The following is a 16281-nucleotide window of genomic DNA, read 5'->3' on the forward strand; positions in this document are numbered from 1 at the left end:
GAACATGTAATTGTTATATTTTTAAATCTGTACCTCTACCAATTTATATTTATAAATAAATTTTATTTTATTTTGAAAGTTCCCTTACTTTCAAACCATTTTCTACAAAAAAGGAGACACATGTGAGGGCAAATAAACCAGTTTGCAGATACTTTTAGCAACAAAACCAGTTTGTAGATACTTTTTAAAATCTACTTTACATATTTAAAGTCTAAAATAAATCCACATAGACAGTAGAATAGAGGTGGGAAGGAGGAGGGATTTTGAGTTTCTTTTTCTTTCTTTCTTTCTTTCTTTCTTTCTTTCTTTCTTTCTTTCTTTCTTTCTTTCTTTCTTCCTTCTTTCTTCCTTTCGAGAGACCTATTAACCTGCAGGCAAAACCAATATGTGGTGTAAGGAGTCAAGATAGTGGTTATACTGGGGGGGGGGGGGGGGGATGGCACTAAGTGATTAGAAGGAGCATCGGTGGGCTTTGCAGTACCTGCAATGCCCTATTTATTAACTTATGTGGTGATTAACCAGGTATTGAGTTAGTGATCATGTATTGTGATGTATATTTATGTTTTGTGCAATTTTCACTGGAAAACATTAAAAAAAAATTTTTTTCTCCATTAATTTTTAGAGAGTGGAAGGAGAGAGAGCAGAGCACGTGCCTCGACCGAGGCCAGGATTGAATCTGCAACCCAGGTATGTGCCCCTGACTGGGAATCAAACCCGCAATCTTTTGGTGTTTGGGTCAACGCTCTAACCACTGTGCCACCACACGCTAACAATTTTTTTAGGGAATAGATTGATGGGCCCTAGGTGGTTTGACTCTGTGGTTAGAGCCTTGTCCCATGGACTGAAGGGTCCTGGGTTCAATTCTGGTCAAGGGCATGGGTACCTCAGTTGCAGGCTCCATCCCCGGCCTAGTTGGGGCACGTGCCAGAGGCAACCAACCAATGTACCTTTCCCCCATCAATGTTTCTCTGTCTCTCCCCCTCCCTTCCATTCTCTCTAAAAAATCCATGGGAAAAAAAATATTCTCTGGTGAGGATTAAGGAAAAAGAATAGATTGGTGGAATCTCAGTAAATGGATATATTAAGGTCAGTTAGAAAGCAATGGCTTAATCCAGGTGGGAGCAAACAAATTCTCCTTGAACCTTGCTAATGTGGTGAAGATGGGAAGGAGACTTATTTGAGAGCTAATATTAAGGAGGCAAAATGTACAGGATTTTGTGGCAAATTAGGTATGGAGTGTGCGGATTGAGGAGGTAGCAAGGATGATTCCTAGGAACTACTGATTTAAGAAGCAAAAGAAACAGTCCTCTGTGAGAAGGGTCGACATGGGTGAGGAGAAGTATAAGTTCTCATTTGGTAGCAGAAACGTAAGGAGGCAGACAAAGACCCCCTGTGAGGAAAGAAGGAGGGAGGGTTGGTCTTGTTCAGAGAGCAGTGAAAATTTGAGAAAGTGGCTGTGGGGAGTGGAAGAGGGAGTGGTACTGAGACAGCGTTTGAAGTTGGTCATCAATTTAGCGTGAACATTGTACCCTGAAGAGTGACTTGCTCCACCAGCACGCAGCTGCGCTTGTCCAGGCGTGAAGAGAACTGGTGATTAGGATCACGCATGATTGGAGGTTTGCCAGATGGGTGTGATCAGTATCGTTTTGGGGTAATATGATAATTCAAAGTAGATCAATAAGAGATTGTCATATCCCAATTTTCTATCTTCATGGTGAAGAAAGACGATGTTCAGTAGGCACTTGTCCTAGAGTTCCCTGGGAATATGGAAATTCACCTGAAAAGGTAAGGGAGAGGAGGAGGGAAGGCAGCATGATGGTCATAAGTCTCCAGAATTACTCTACCCCTCTCCCTGCCAGTATACTTTCTGCTGTTACTGCAAACACAGTCACATATTACCATTTCCTCTTCCCTCTTATCATTTTTTGCTTCGTTGTCTTTTTTCTCCAAATCCTTTTATTTTCCTCAGGCCCTTTCCCCTTTGCGTTGTGTAGGAAAAGGTAAGCATGAAGTGGACACACTATAATTGAGCACGGGCCCTGGCAGATTTGGGACTGGAGAAAATACATTGAGAAGGAGATGTGTGTTTCAGCTTTTTTGATATATTGGTTTATACGTAAGACAGCAAGCTCATACAGTTTTAGTGACATGCTAACTAGCATTCGGACACTTGGCAAAATTGCTAAGAAAGCAGTTTAATCTTTGGCATGTGTTTATCTCCCTTTCTGCTGCTAATACCACCTTTATTTCTTTATTTATTCAGTCATTTATTCCACAAACATATATTGAGTAACTACTATGCATCAGACCCTGAGCTAGTTGTCTTTTAGCCACTCACACTTGGGGTCTCTCAACCCAAAAGAAAGGACGATTCCTCTCCCCTAAATTATTCCTCCCGCTCCCATGACCCAATTAAAAACAACCATTTCCTAAGGGGCGGTGATTAGATTTTATTTAAATAACTCATACCGATATATGTGTAAATGGTAATAACTATAAACATATGGTGAGATTGCTCCGTAGCACTTCATAAATATGAATACATTTAATTCTCACCACCACTCTATGATTACCATTACTTTAAAAATGAGAAGCCCGAAGCATGGAGACATTAAGTAACATGCTCTCAGGGAGGTGGCAGAGGCAGGACTCAATCCAGGAGTCTTTCTCCAGAGCCTGTGTGTGTGATCGCTACTCAACAGAGCCTACACCTCTGGCATGTGGTAGGCGAGAAGAGGTGCTACATTCTAACAGGCTCTGATATGGGCTGGAGTTGAAATTTGTTTTCTGCTTTTTAAAAAAATTAATTTATTGATTGATTTCAGAAAGGAAGAGGGAGCGAGAGATAGAAACATCAATGATGAAAGAGAATCATTGATTGGCTGCCTCCTGCACACCCCATACTGGGGATTGAGACTGAAACCTGGGCATGTGCCCTGTCTGGGAACAGAACAGGGAATCAAACCGCGACCTCCTGGTTTACAGATCGAGGCTCAACCACTGAGCCACGCCGGCTGGGCTGCTTTCTGCTTTGAAATGATCCTTTTGTTCTCATGGGCAGGAAGGTCTCCAGTGGTTATTAGGTTAGGGTTATGCTATTGGTATTGAATTTTATATAAACATGAAAGAATGTAAAAAATCTATTGATGATTCTCATTTGAGAAAAGACTACTTTACGTCATTGAGATGGATAAAAATGAAGGTATAAGATCTGTGAATTACTGGGCCTGTTCTACGTGACTTCAGGGGAGTTGAGAACTACCCAGAGAAGCAGAAAAGGGAAGGATGTATACATTTGGGATATCAGAGAGAGAAAACATGTGGCCAGGTGGACAGTCGATGTGATATCTAATTTCTACTGAATCAACGAATTAGAAGAAATGTTTCCAAAACTTTTATAATCAGCATCCTGTTGGGAGGAGTAAACAAATGTATTACTTCCTAACTTGTTTTGGAGAGGAGGGAAAAAGAGTGAATGGAGGAGATAGTATGAAATTCTCGAGATGCTCAATTTTTCTTTCAGCAGAAAAGAAAAAAAAATAAAGCTTTACTTCAGTGTGCCTTTAATAACAAGGATATGAAGAAGAGGGTGCACTTTTTATATCTCTCCCTTGATGATTTCGTTCATTCTCATGAGTTCATTTTCATTCATATATTTCTTTATTTTTTTTCTATTTTCTTCATTTGTTCACTCACTCATTTATGCACCTATTGAACAAATATTCTCCCCACCCCTAAATATGTTTTTATTGATTTCAGAGAGAAAGGGAGAGGGAGAGAGAGATAGAAACATCAATGATGAGAGAATCACCAATCATCTACCTCCTGCACCACCTCTACTGGGGATAGAGCCTGAACCCTGGGCATGTGCCCTAACCGGGAATCAAACTGTGACCTCCTGGTTCATAGGTCAATGCTCAACTACTGAGCCACACCAGCTTGGCTGAACAAATACTCTTTAAGTGTCCCCATTAGTTATGCATTATTCTAGGTGCTGTGAATACTGCAGTAAATAAGATAAGCAAGAATCCTGGCCCATAGAGTTTATAGCATAAGGAGGGCAAGAGTCATAGGCAGAGAGAATCAACTAATAAGTGAATAAGATAAGTGGAGAAATAATAAGTTGCATAACTAAAACTGATGGATGTGTTAGAGGGGGAGTGGTTAAGGGGGGTCTTTTATTTGAATAGCCTGAGATGGTTATGTGACAAATGAATAAATAAATGAATGAATGGAGAAAATAGGTACACAAATTTATATATTATATATATAGCTTAAGCGACAGTTATGACTGGATGACTGGCCGGTAACTATGATGCTCACTGACCACCAGGGGGCAGATGCTCATAGCTGCCCCCTGGTGGATAGTGCGCTCCCGCAGCCAACCTCTCATGGCTGGCCAAACTCCAGCGGTCCCTCCCGCAGGCCAGCCCCAATTGGGACTGGGCAAGATGGCCCTGATCGGCCGGGAGGGGCCCCACTTGTGCACGAATTCGTGCTCTGGGCCTCTAGTGAGTAATAAAAGGTAGCATGTGAGAGATGTTAATGATAGGGTTTCAAATAAAGTGCTGTGAAAGCATAAATGAAGAAAACATATGTAACTAGAAAGAATTTAGAACATTCTTAAAGCTAGATAGGGTTTTGATAGATGAATATGATAAAGACATTTCTGACTGAGAAAACAAAATGAAAAGAAAAAAAGTAAAAGGGGACACCTGCCATATACAGCCAAGGGAATGAGGAGCAGAGAGGCGAAAGGCAGGTAAGGGGAGGCAGCTTTTTGGAAGCAGAGGAAACAGATTGAAGCCATCTCATGGTGGGCCTTAAAAAAAAGTTTTAATCAAAAAAATTTATCTCACGCAAGGACCTTGACTAGACATTTCTCCAAATAAGATATGCAAATGGCCAACAAGCATATGAAAAGATGCTCAACATCACTAATCATCAGAGAAATGCAAATCAAAATTAAAATGTCATATCACCTCACACTGATTAGGATGGGTACTATATAAAATATCGTGTTGGTGAGGATGAAGAGAAATTGGAACTCTATGCACTGTTGGTGGGATTGTAAAATAGTGCAATCTCTATGGAAAAGAGTAGGGAGGGTCCTCAAAAATATTAAAAATGGAACTAGCATATGATCTAGCTGCCCCACTTCTGAGTATATATCCCAAAGCATTGAAAGCAGGGTCTTAAAGAAATATTTGTATATCCATGTCCATAGCAGCACTATTTATAATAGCCAAAAGGTGGGAGCAACCCATTCTATCAACACAAGAAGAGACAAGCAAAATGTGGTATATACGTACAATTAAATATTATTCAGCCTAAAAAATGAAGAAAATCTTATCATGTGCCACAATATGGATGAATGTTGAAGACATTATGCTAAGTGAAATGAGCCAGTCACACACACACACACACACACACACACACACACACACACACACACACTAAATTCTGTGTGATTCCACTAGGATTAGGTAGCCAATGTGGTTAAATTAATAGAAACAGAACATAGAATAGTGTTTACCAGGGTTGGAGGAGAGGGAAGTAGGGAGCCTGTTTAATGGGTATAGAGTTTCAGATTTGTAAGATGAAAAACTCCTAGAGATCTGTTTTACAACAGCGTGAATGTACTCAACACTGATGAAGCATACACTTGAAGATGGTTCGTAGGGTAAATTTAATATGTTTATCAATAAAAAAATTCAGTTAATTTCTCAAAATTGTTATGCTACTTTTGTATTAAACTTCTAAGAAGTTGTATGTGTGAGTGTGTGTTAGGTTGCAGAAAAATATGTATCTGCTTGGATCTACATTAACCTCATTTCTCTAAACCCCACCTATATGTATCCTTGAAACTTGTCCCATATTAAGTAATAAGCTAGTCTAACCCAGGGGACTTTGACACTTGCTTCATCAGTCTTCATCACTCTTGAATGATCATTATCTGCATGTTGCAAGAGATCCCATTATATAGGGTGTCCCCCCAAAATGTATACACACACTTTGAATAATTATAAAGGCAGTGCTTATTAAAATACACTTCATTTTCAAATTTGAGCTATCAGCTGTTGAAGTGTGTATATATTTTTTGGGAACACCCTATATTATCTTCCCAATAAAATGCCATCTGATTATAGGACCCTTCTGCCTCATCTATATGTGAGTCCTGAGACATTTTTCTAGTGTAAGATTTTCTAATTTTATACATTTACATAATGTCTAGGCCCAATACATATTAATTATTAAATTTAATATATTCAACATATGAAAATTAAATATTTGACATATACTAGTAAGCTTGCCTCCTATTTATATGGATTAAACTAACTATAATTAAATGATATAAACAAGTAAATGTTATTTAGTGTTTATTTCATTGCCTCATTACTGCATATTCTATTTTATAGGCATTAAATCTCATAAAAACACACAAGGTGAATAATTAATTACCTTATCTTCTACACTGGGTCACAAGTACTGAGAGAGAGCACATAATTTTAAATATGTTTAATTTTGGAAGCCTTGTGTATTCACTTTTGTATTGATTTTTAAAAAATTTCTTGCTTTTGAGAGCTTTCCTACTATAGATATCTGCATTTTGTGTTAACACAAGAGAGATGCTTTTCATTGTACAAAACTGGCTCACTTTATGCAATCTGAGCTTGAGACGCTAATGAATGTTTCTCAGGTTTTAAGATAATATGCTAATGTGTGGGAGCACCTACTGGTGAAGGATGATACAGTCCTAAAGACTGATTTCATTGGACCTATAATTTAGACCAAGTTGAGGGGCATGAGAATTATGAAGCCTTTAAGTGTGTAGTTAAGGGAACCCTGCTTATCGCTTGAATGTTGCACCAGAGTGGTCTAAGGCAGGAAATACAAGAATTGAGAAGATACTACATAACAAATATGTCGTTTAGATGGGACTGCAAAATCTAATAGGAATACGATTGTTTAGTATTGATGTACTAAAATGTTTCATGAGGGCTGAGACCAGGTCTGCCTTGTTCACTTCTGAGTCCCAAGCACAATAACTAGTGATCTTGAAAATGTTAGTAAATATTTACTGAATGAATGTTAACCAGTCTGGACATTTTTTCCTGAAAACATGTTAAAATTTGCTTTTTGTTTTCCTCCTATAGGACCACTTCCATCATTCATAATAAAAACAATGAAAAATACAATTTGTGTGATGTCTAGATAAATTTCTTTTAGATAAAAAAATGCATCTGTTTGGTTAACCAGAAAGTTTGAACCAGTTAAAAATATACTTACAATTTTAGGGTTAAAAACAAATAATGAAACTGACCTAAACTAATTAAAAAGAAGGTGATGGGGAGTTCTATAGGCTTTGTAATCAAATATTATTAGGTTCAAATTTCAGCTCTATAGCTTTGTGGCTGTATGAGGTTGGATGAATTACTTAGCCTTTCTGTCTCGACTTTCCTCTCATTGTATATACAATGCTTTGTGCCTTCTTGGTAAATAATAGATTAGTAGCTGTTGGCTTTTTTCTCTGAGGGTGCTCATTTTCCTAATTTTCACTGTAAGCTTCTTGGGACAGGGAACATATTTTATTTATTCCTAGATCCTAGCACAGTGACTGGCATAGGTTGACACTTAATAAATGTGTGTTGAATTAATAAAGAAAATAAATATTTAAGCAACTCCTTGGTGACTATTGCGCATAGTCCTAGATAAGGTTGTACAATATTCAACTTGTAACTGAGGTGTATGGAGACAGATACCTGACAGAGTCACTTAAAATACAGAAATAGGGCATTTTCAACCCCTGGAATTCCTTTGATTAATCAAGATTTTTTTCATGATGCTTAAGAAATTCACAAGGAATGTTGAGCTTAAGTAACTGCACATGGGATGGAGACTATATTATAATGTATTCACACCCAGACACATTCTAGTTTAGCTACATAGTGATTTTTACCATTAAGGACATTTTTTCTCATGTGCTTTCATTAACACAACCCCTGCTGATAAGCATAGATAACTGGTTTTGAAATTTTCAGATTAAAAACTGTAAAGCAGTTTTGTACTTAGTCATTAGGAGACACCAACAATGAAGAAGGGATTTGTTTTTAATAAAAATATTTTATACACCACCTGAAAATTCTCATGTGGCAAACAGCACAAGTCCAACTCTAGAACATACTGGACATTCCTAAATGTGCATCAGCAGAAATGTAAATACCCTGGGTTAGGTGAAAGGACCTTACACTTCCACATGCGGATAAATCTTGCTCATAAAGTATCAAAGGCATCTCTTTCCATCAATGGTTTAATAATCATGACCATTTTCTGCACACATCAGAAGTATATAACATTCTCTGGATTTGGGTTCCAATGTGTAACCAATTTTTCTAGGCTTATGGAATCAAAAACTATTCCAGGTCTTAACAGATTCCTTATTGCCAAATATGGAATCATACTTGGAACCAAAGTCACAAATAAAAAACTAATGTTCATTTTTTACCTTCATTGGCAGAGCAAAATTTGACACAAAAACCAAATTACTATCAAGGGAAAACCATTCCCATTGTAAACAAATGTAAACTTGGGTTGAATTTCAAGATATATCATTCTCCTTGAGATTACTGGGAAGGGATTTTTACACAATATCTTGTTTGCAAGAACACATACTATTTTAAACTCATGCTTGGCATAACACTACATGCTGTAGAAATAGAATGCAACATTTTCACCAAATGCAAGTTATTTTCCAAGTTTAAAAATTAACCAAAAGTGCACATTAAGAATCAAGCTTCATAAACTTGCAGCTTTCTCTGACAAACAAACAAACAAAAATAAAAAAAACAAATAAACAAAGAAGTCAATAGTTTGGGAAAATAGATAACATGGTTTCAAAGTAGTTTGAAAATTAAAGTATATTTTCTTTTTCTGTTCCTCATTTATTCCTTGTTATATTCAAAGATGGTTATTTTGTTTCTTAATCTTGTTCATATTTTTTATAAAATATAAGAATAGTAAAATATGGTATATGTTATATAGTACATAAATAGAAATTCAAATCACAGATATTTTTCCTCTCCAAATTAGAGGATATTGGTCCTAGAAAAAAATTCAGAAAATAAAGAGGCACAAAAAGTTCATGGAAAACATGTTTCTGTTCAACTTTAACATTTAAATTATAGTGTGTGTAATTTTTAGTACAAAATTTTAAACATCCTTGAATCCTGTACATATAAATGAGTCTTATTTACTTCAGCCCATTGGTAGGATATATTACATAAGGGCTAATTACAAATCTAATATTTGTTTTGGCATTTTGCTCAAAGTTTTAAAACATAATATATTGGGTCCTAAAGCCTTTATTTTTCAAATTATGAAAATTAAGGCATGAAAATTATACATATGTTTCAAATGAGGACTTTTCGTTTTCCCTTAAAAGTTAACTTATGGATGCTTGCCTCAGATTTTCCCCCAAAGCAGTATAAACTGGATAACTGCTAACATAGAAATTATCGTTAGCGGGTAATTTTTATTAAGTTTAAATTTTGGTTCTGTGCTTATTCCTAAACCTTTGATACTCGCCTCGCTTTTATAAAAGAAGTAGTATTAACTGACAAGTGAATAAGTGAGTAGCTAACTATACTAAAAAAAAAAGGTTAGAGGTACTGATTATGATTTTATATTGCATTCCTTCATATAAGGTAGTTACATTTATTGATGATTTCAAGTGTCCTAGTTAGCGTGGCAGAAATTGAAAATGTCATGATGTTCTCCCTCAATAATCAAGAATGACTTCCAGGTACCCTAACGCCTGAAAAGTCTGAGAATCACTGACTTAGCAACTATTAGGCCTGTCTCTAAATATGCAAATAAGATTCTAAACCATTAACAGCTGATCACTCCCCCCTTTTTTTTGGTCCCCTGGCCTAGCAACATGGTGGTATAGACAGTAAAAGATGAAAATGCCAGCCCTGGCTTTTGTACTTCAAACTCCAGGGCACATGAATAGATAAGATTTATTTCCTATGACTATTCTACACAGATTCTTTCCCATTATGTTCAATAAATATTAACTTTACCTACAACATAATTAATTCCCCTTCTGATTGCTGTCTGTGGAGGTAACTTACTATTATGAGTGCATAGCTGCTGAAAGATTTGCTAACTTTCTTGGCTCATTTTAAACCACAGACCAATGACTTAATTTCCATATGTTGTAAACAATAATCAAATAACAATGTTAACATTACCAAATTTATTTTTTCCCCATATCTCATCTAACTTTTATTGATAGTACAGTCCAGTTAGATTTTAAGGATAATGAGAAGTGGAAATAGCACTGAACCAGGGAATGAGGAGAACTTCATTTGATCCCTGGATCTGTTCCTAAGTAAAATGCATAATTAGGGCAAGTCTGTCATTTTTTTCAGAGCAAATTAAGAAAAACAGTATCTGTCTCAAAAGATTGCCACAGGATGAAAATAAAATGATGTGAGAATTGTAAACTATAAAGTGTTATTCCATTGGATGTTATTACTACTGTGATTTAGAGATTCCTGTATTCTATTATTATAGTGCTGTTTTTAACATGTGGTAGACTCCTTTGTGCACAAAAACGAACTAAGTATTTCTGAACAGAAGTTGTGATAGATAATGCTGCCAAATAAAGTAACAGGCTGAGACAAACATCGCTTAGATACTCCTTTTCTGTATTGGCAATTCTCTTTTTAAAATGAAAGAATGGATTAACAAATATGTAAGAGTTTCATGAAAACTAATTTGGTGTGTGCCCACATTAGGACACTCATAACCTAAAATTAAAAATATGGCATTGTATACATATATAGCCAGGCTTCTTCCTTTTAGCCACTGTCATTAAAAGAGTTTTTTCATATTCAAATTATTGATCAAACTGTCAGCTATTTTGTGCACAGATTTAATTGACCACTAGCAATGATGAAACTGAATTGTAGCTATTAAACCTAATAACCATAAATAGACTGAAATGTTATTCAAATTTCTAATTTTATGCATCTGATTCAACCCAAATGCTGCTCTTAAGTTGTTCTGTTCTGAAGATATCTGCCACATTTGTAAAGGATTTCAAGCACATCACATACACATAGTAAATTGGGTATTCACCATTAATTCACTTAGAAAACCCTGGTTTACAGGTGAAATAGGTTTTCACCAGGAATTAGTACAAGCCATGTTGACTAATCTTACATAATGCATTTGCTTATTTTCTTCTGAAAAGTCAGGTCATATATTTCCTTGATGCTAAAATCTTACAAAATATTTCTTGCTGCTTTTTTCTCTGTGCTTAGCTTAACACAATGCATGCATTTACAACAGAGTGTCTCTGAGCCTTTACCTAAAAATAAACTCTTAAAACATGTCAAAACAAATTATGATGTTTTATCTTCATTTTTGATTGTTTTCAGCACTGAGTCTTCACCCAAAATTTTACATAGTTCATCGAGTCTCTGCTGCATTTTGGGAATTCCAGCTAGCTGAGATTCTAGTTTTTGTTTTTCTTCACTCAGTGTTAAACGGACTGCAGTATTCAATTGTTCAAAGCGCCAACCTCCTTCACCATCAAACTGTAATAAATGAGTGTGGTATTTCCTGTATAACCAAAGTGAAATAATATTATTAGCAATAATTGTGAAAAGGTATTTTAGTTATAGATTTATCATGCTAATTGATTTCCAAAAGTAAGTTTTATGTAAGATGCCTATTTTACATTTGATTTTCAAGAATCCCTCAAGAGGTTAAATTTTGTGATTTTTTTTTTACTCCAAAACTCATTAATCTCTAGGAAATTCTACTGTTTATGTTAAATTTATTTTATATTCTGAATAGTTATGAATTGCAACATGCTGTTGCATCTATTTAATTTATTTTCATAACCTACTATGGCTCCTGAATAAATATCAAAACATACTTAGAATGGGAATAAGGAAAGGATGCTGAGGGGGGAAAAGTAAACATTTTAAAGTTTATACAGAAAAAAACTAAGAAAGATAAAAGAAAATACTATTCCAATTCATTAATATACAATCCTTTGAGAATGAATTATTAATTATTCTACATAAGAAAACATTTCTCAATAATTAAAATTTTTAAACATTAAAAAACCAAACTTTTTGATATAAATCTTTTAAAGCTATATCTATGCCTCCATATAATTTAATCTCTTTTCTCATGGCTCAGGTTCATACTTAGGAACTTTAGAGAAGTATAGAGACGATTTTATTAATGAGCCAGCAGACACTCCATCCTCTCCTACAAATAGGTTAGGTCACCAGTCTCTGGGATCTGTGGGGCTGCCTGGAGGAGTACTGCTGGCAGAGCTGGCCTCACATGGCTGAGCCACTGAATTTTATCACTGTGCTGAAGTGGCCCATGTTCTTACATGTCCTCAGTTTTACTGTCTTTCCCTTATAGTTTTTCTCAGTTCTTATTCCCCCTAGGGTCTTATCTGTCATTATTTACTATGATCAGTGGACTTATTTTAGTAGCTTTTATGTTTTTTTTAATTGCTATGATTCACATACCATAAATTCATTCCTTTATAGTGTAAAATTAGTGATTTTTAGTATATGCACAAGCTCATGCAACCAGCACCACTATCCAATACCAGAATATTTTCTTCACCCCGCCCCCCCCTGCTCAAATAAACCCCATACCCATTAGTGGACCTTCCCCATTCTGCTCGGCCCCTGCCATCACCAATCTCCTTTCTTTTTATGGATATGCCTATAATGGTCACTTCATATACATAAAATCATATGATATGTGCCTGTTTGTGACTGGCTTCTTTTACTTAACAAAATGATTTCAAAGTTCATCTAATTGTAGCATATGTTAGTACTTTATTAGTTTTTATGGCTGAATAACATTCCATTGTATGTTATTGCACATTTTTAAAAATCTATTCATTAATTGATTTTCATCCCACGTTGGCTGGATGATTTTAACATGATGGAAGATGGAAAAACTAAGCTAGGTTAAACTATGTCTAAAAGACTAAAATCACTCTCAAGCTGAAGGTTGAAGTTCAAATGTTTGTTAAAATGTGGTGGGGATTAATGATCTTTTTCACATACTTTTGAGGTTTTTCACATGCTATATTTAGGTTTTTTAGTTTTCAAAACTTTGACCTCCCAACAGGTGGGGACCTCACAAAAATTAAATGGTAAACAATATAGTTCTATGTCAAAGGGAAAAACATGAAAATGCTGCTATTAAAAGATGAGAGCTAAAATAAAAGTAATGAAAAAGCAAAGGAAGGATTGTCATACAACAAAGAGAAATAATGGTAAAAATATCATTTTTAAAATTTCATTCTCAACTTTTCTCGTGCCTTCCTAACTTTGGATCCACAACAGGGAGCAATTTTAGGATGTAGGTAGTTCAGATCTTGGGCAACTTGTATCTCCAGTGTATAAGAAAGATTTGGCTCATTATTCCAGTCCTACAACATTATTTGATTTCTACATGGAAGGAAGAAACTATATAGTTTCAAAAGTGTGTTCCAGATTATAGGCTAAAATAATATTTCAGGGTTTATCTTAGAGGAATTTAAAAGAAGCTACTGTATTAACTGAGGCTCATGGGTAATAATCGGCAGACTTCCTGCACAAATAGGATAAAGCACAGGAAAGTGGTAATTAAAAAGCTGTAATTCTATCCAGGAACCAAATGATTTAATAAGCCTCTCTAATTTTTGAACACTTCTGAAACTAGTATTGATTTTAATCTCTACAAACAAAAATTACCCATTTGTTGTTATGGCGGAAAATATAATGTATCTTTTCCCTCTTCTGAAATCTTTTCAAGGGAAATAAGAATTTCATCTAGGGAGAAAGAATAATCATAAATGATATTCAACCATAAATTGACTCAACTAATTCATAGAGCAGAGCTAAAATGATTTTAGTTTCATGAATAAATATAGTGTGGGTAGCTGCAATTAAAATGTGTTTTTTGCCCAGCGGGTGTGGCTCAGTAGTTGAGCATCAACCTATGAACCAGGATGTCATGGTATAATTCCCATTCAGGGCATATGCCTGGGTTGTGAGCTTGATCCCTAGTAGGGGGCAGCTGACCAATGATTCTCTTTCATCATTGATGTTTCTATTTCTCTTTCCCTCTCCCTTATTCTCTGAAATTAATTAAAAATATTTAAAAAACCAAACATGTTTTTCTTGTTAAAAGGTATAAAATTATGGATTTTGTTATTTGCTTAAAATACTATTTGTCCACTACACACCTGTTAGAGTGGCCAAAATCTAGAACACTGACATTACCAAAAGCTAATGAAGCTGTGGAGCAACAGGAAATCTATTTCACTGACAATGGGAATGCAAAATGGTACAGCCACTCTGACAGATAGTTTTGCAGTTTCTTACAAAACTAAACATACTCTTACCATACAATCCAGCAACTGTACTCTTTAACACTGACCACACAAAAACCTGCGTATGAATGTTTATAGCAACTTTATTCATAATTGCCAAAATTTGGAAGCAACCAAGATGTCCTTCAGTAGGTGAATAGATAAAGTGTGTAAATCCAAACAATGGAGTACTATTAAGTGCTAAAAAGAGCTATTAGGCCATGAAAAAACATGGAGGAAATGTAAATGAATATTACTGAGTGAAAGCAAGAAATGGACAAGGCTACAAACTGTGCAATTCTATCTAATTATATGACATTCTAGAAAAGGCAAAACTATGGAGACGGTAAAGCTCAGTGGTTTCTAAGAGACAGGGGAATGGAGGGAGGAACAGGCAGAACACAGAGGATTTTTAGAACGATGAAAATATTCTGTATAATACTATAATGGTGGAGACATCTATATATACTAGAGGCCCAGTGCACAAAATTTGTGCACTGGTAGGGTCCCTAGTGGCTGCCAGCTGCCAGCTGGGGCCTCCCTTCCCCAGCTGCCGGCTGCCAGCCAGGGCCTCCCTTCATTCCCCGCCGCCCCCTGGTGGTCAGTGCACATCATAGCAAGCAATCGAACTCCTGGTCAGTCAAACTCCTGAGGAGACACTTTGCATATTATGCTTTTATATCTATAATAACAAAAGTGTAATATGCTAATTAGACCAGACAGCCAAATGACCTTCCAGATGTCCTTCTGGATGATCTTCCAGATGAAGCCGGGATGCGAGGGCTGAGGCAAGCTGCCACGGCTGCGAGGGCCGAGCCCCTTGCACAAATTTCATGCATCGGGCCTCTAGTATATAGATAAAAGCCTAAGCGACTGTTTGACCATTTGACCGGTAGCTATGATCTGCACTGACCACCAGGGTGGCAGACACTCAATGCACATGTATGGAAACATAGAACAGACTGATGAATCTCAGATGGAAGGGGGAAGAGGTGAGGGTGGGAAGAGATTAACCAAATCTTATATGCATACTAGAGGCCCAGTGCATGGATTCGTGCACCAGTGGGGTCCCTCGGCCTGGCCTGCGGTGCACCGGTGGGGTCCCTCTGCCTGGTCTGCGGGGATTGGGTAGAAACTGGCAGTCTGACATCTCCCAAGGGGTCCCAGATTGCAAGAGGGCGCAGGCCAGGTCAAGGGATCCCACTGGTGTACGAATCCATGCACCAGGCCTCTAGTGTAATTATAAATTTGTCCAAACCCATAGAATGTACAACAACAAGAGTGAACTATAAGATAAACTATAGACTTTGGTGATAATGATGCGTCAATATAGGTTCATTAGTTATAACAAGTGTACCACTCTGGTAGGGGAGGTTGACAATGGGGAGGTTATACATGTATAGGGGCAGAAAGTATATGAAATATTTTTGTACATTCCTCTCAATTTTGTTGTGAACCTAAAACTGCTCTATAAAATAAAGTCTTAAAAAAACAACAACTGCTGGCTGGTGTGGCTCAGTGGATGAGTGTTGACCTATGAACCAGGAGTTCATGGTTCGATTCCTGGTCAAGGCACATGTCTGGGTTGCAGGCTGGATCCCCAGTGAGGGGCGTGAGAGGAGGCAGCCTATTAATGATTCTCCCCCATCATCAATGTTTCTCTCTCTCCCTTTCCCTTCCTCTCTGAAATCATTAAAAATATGTTTAAACAAAAACAAAACAACAACCTATTTGTTCCTTTAATTGAGAAAAATGGCTTTTTCCAATGCCTCTTTAGGCGACTTGAATAAGGAACTGAATGACAAGATAGCATAATGCAACTGATCAATGTTTCTCTGTCACACTGATATTTGTCTTTCTCTCCCTTCCTCTTG

General features: G+C 36.6%; 1 protein-coding gene across 3 annotated transcripts in view; it reads right to left on the bottom strand.

Moving 5' to 3' along the window:
- ABCD2 (ATP-binding cassette, sub-family D (ALD), member 2) overlaps window positions 1-16281 on the bottom strand; it is a 102761-nt gene that overhangs the window by 41990 nt on the left and 44490 nt on the right. The window contains exon 10 of one of the 3 annotated variants that reach the window (XM_005881681.2): window positions 1037-1777. The exons of 1 other annotated variant lie outside the window; for it this stretch is intronic. In XM_005881681.2, coding sequence (XP_005881743.1) covers window positions 1774-1777 — 4 coding nt within the window. In that variant the 3' untranslated portion in view covers window positions 1037-1773. Of the gene's footprint in view, window positions 1-1036; window positions 1778-10243; window positions 11632-16281 lie in introns of those variants that run through there. One more of the 3 variants, XM_005881679.2, reaches the window with a different exon arrangement.

The sequence above is a fragment of the Myotis brandtii genome, unplaced genomic scaffold, assembly GCF_000412655.1.
Source record: "Myotis brandtii unplaced genomic scaffold, ASM41265v1 scaffold686, whole genome shotgun sequence".
NCBI classification, from domain to species: Eukaryota; Metazoa; Chordata; class Mammalia; order Chiroptera; family Vespertilionidae; genus Myotis; species Myotis brandtii.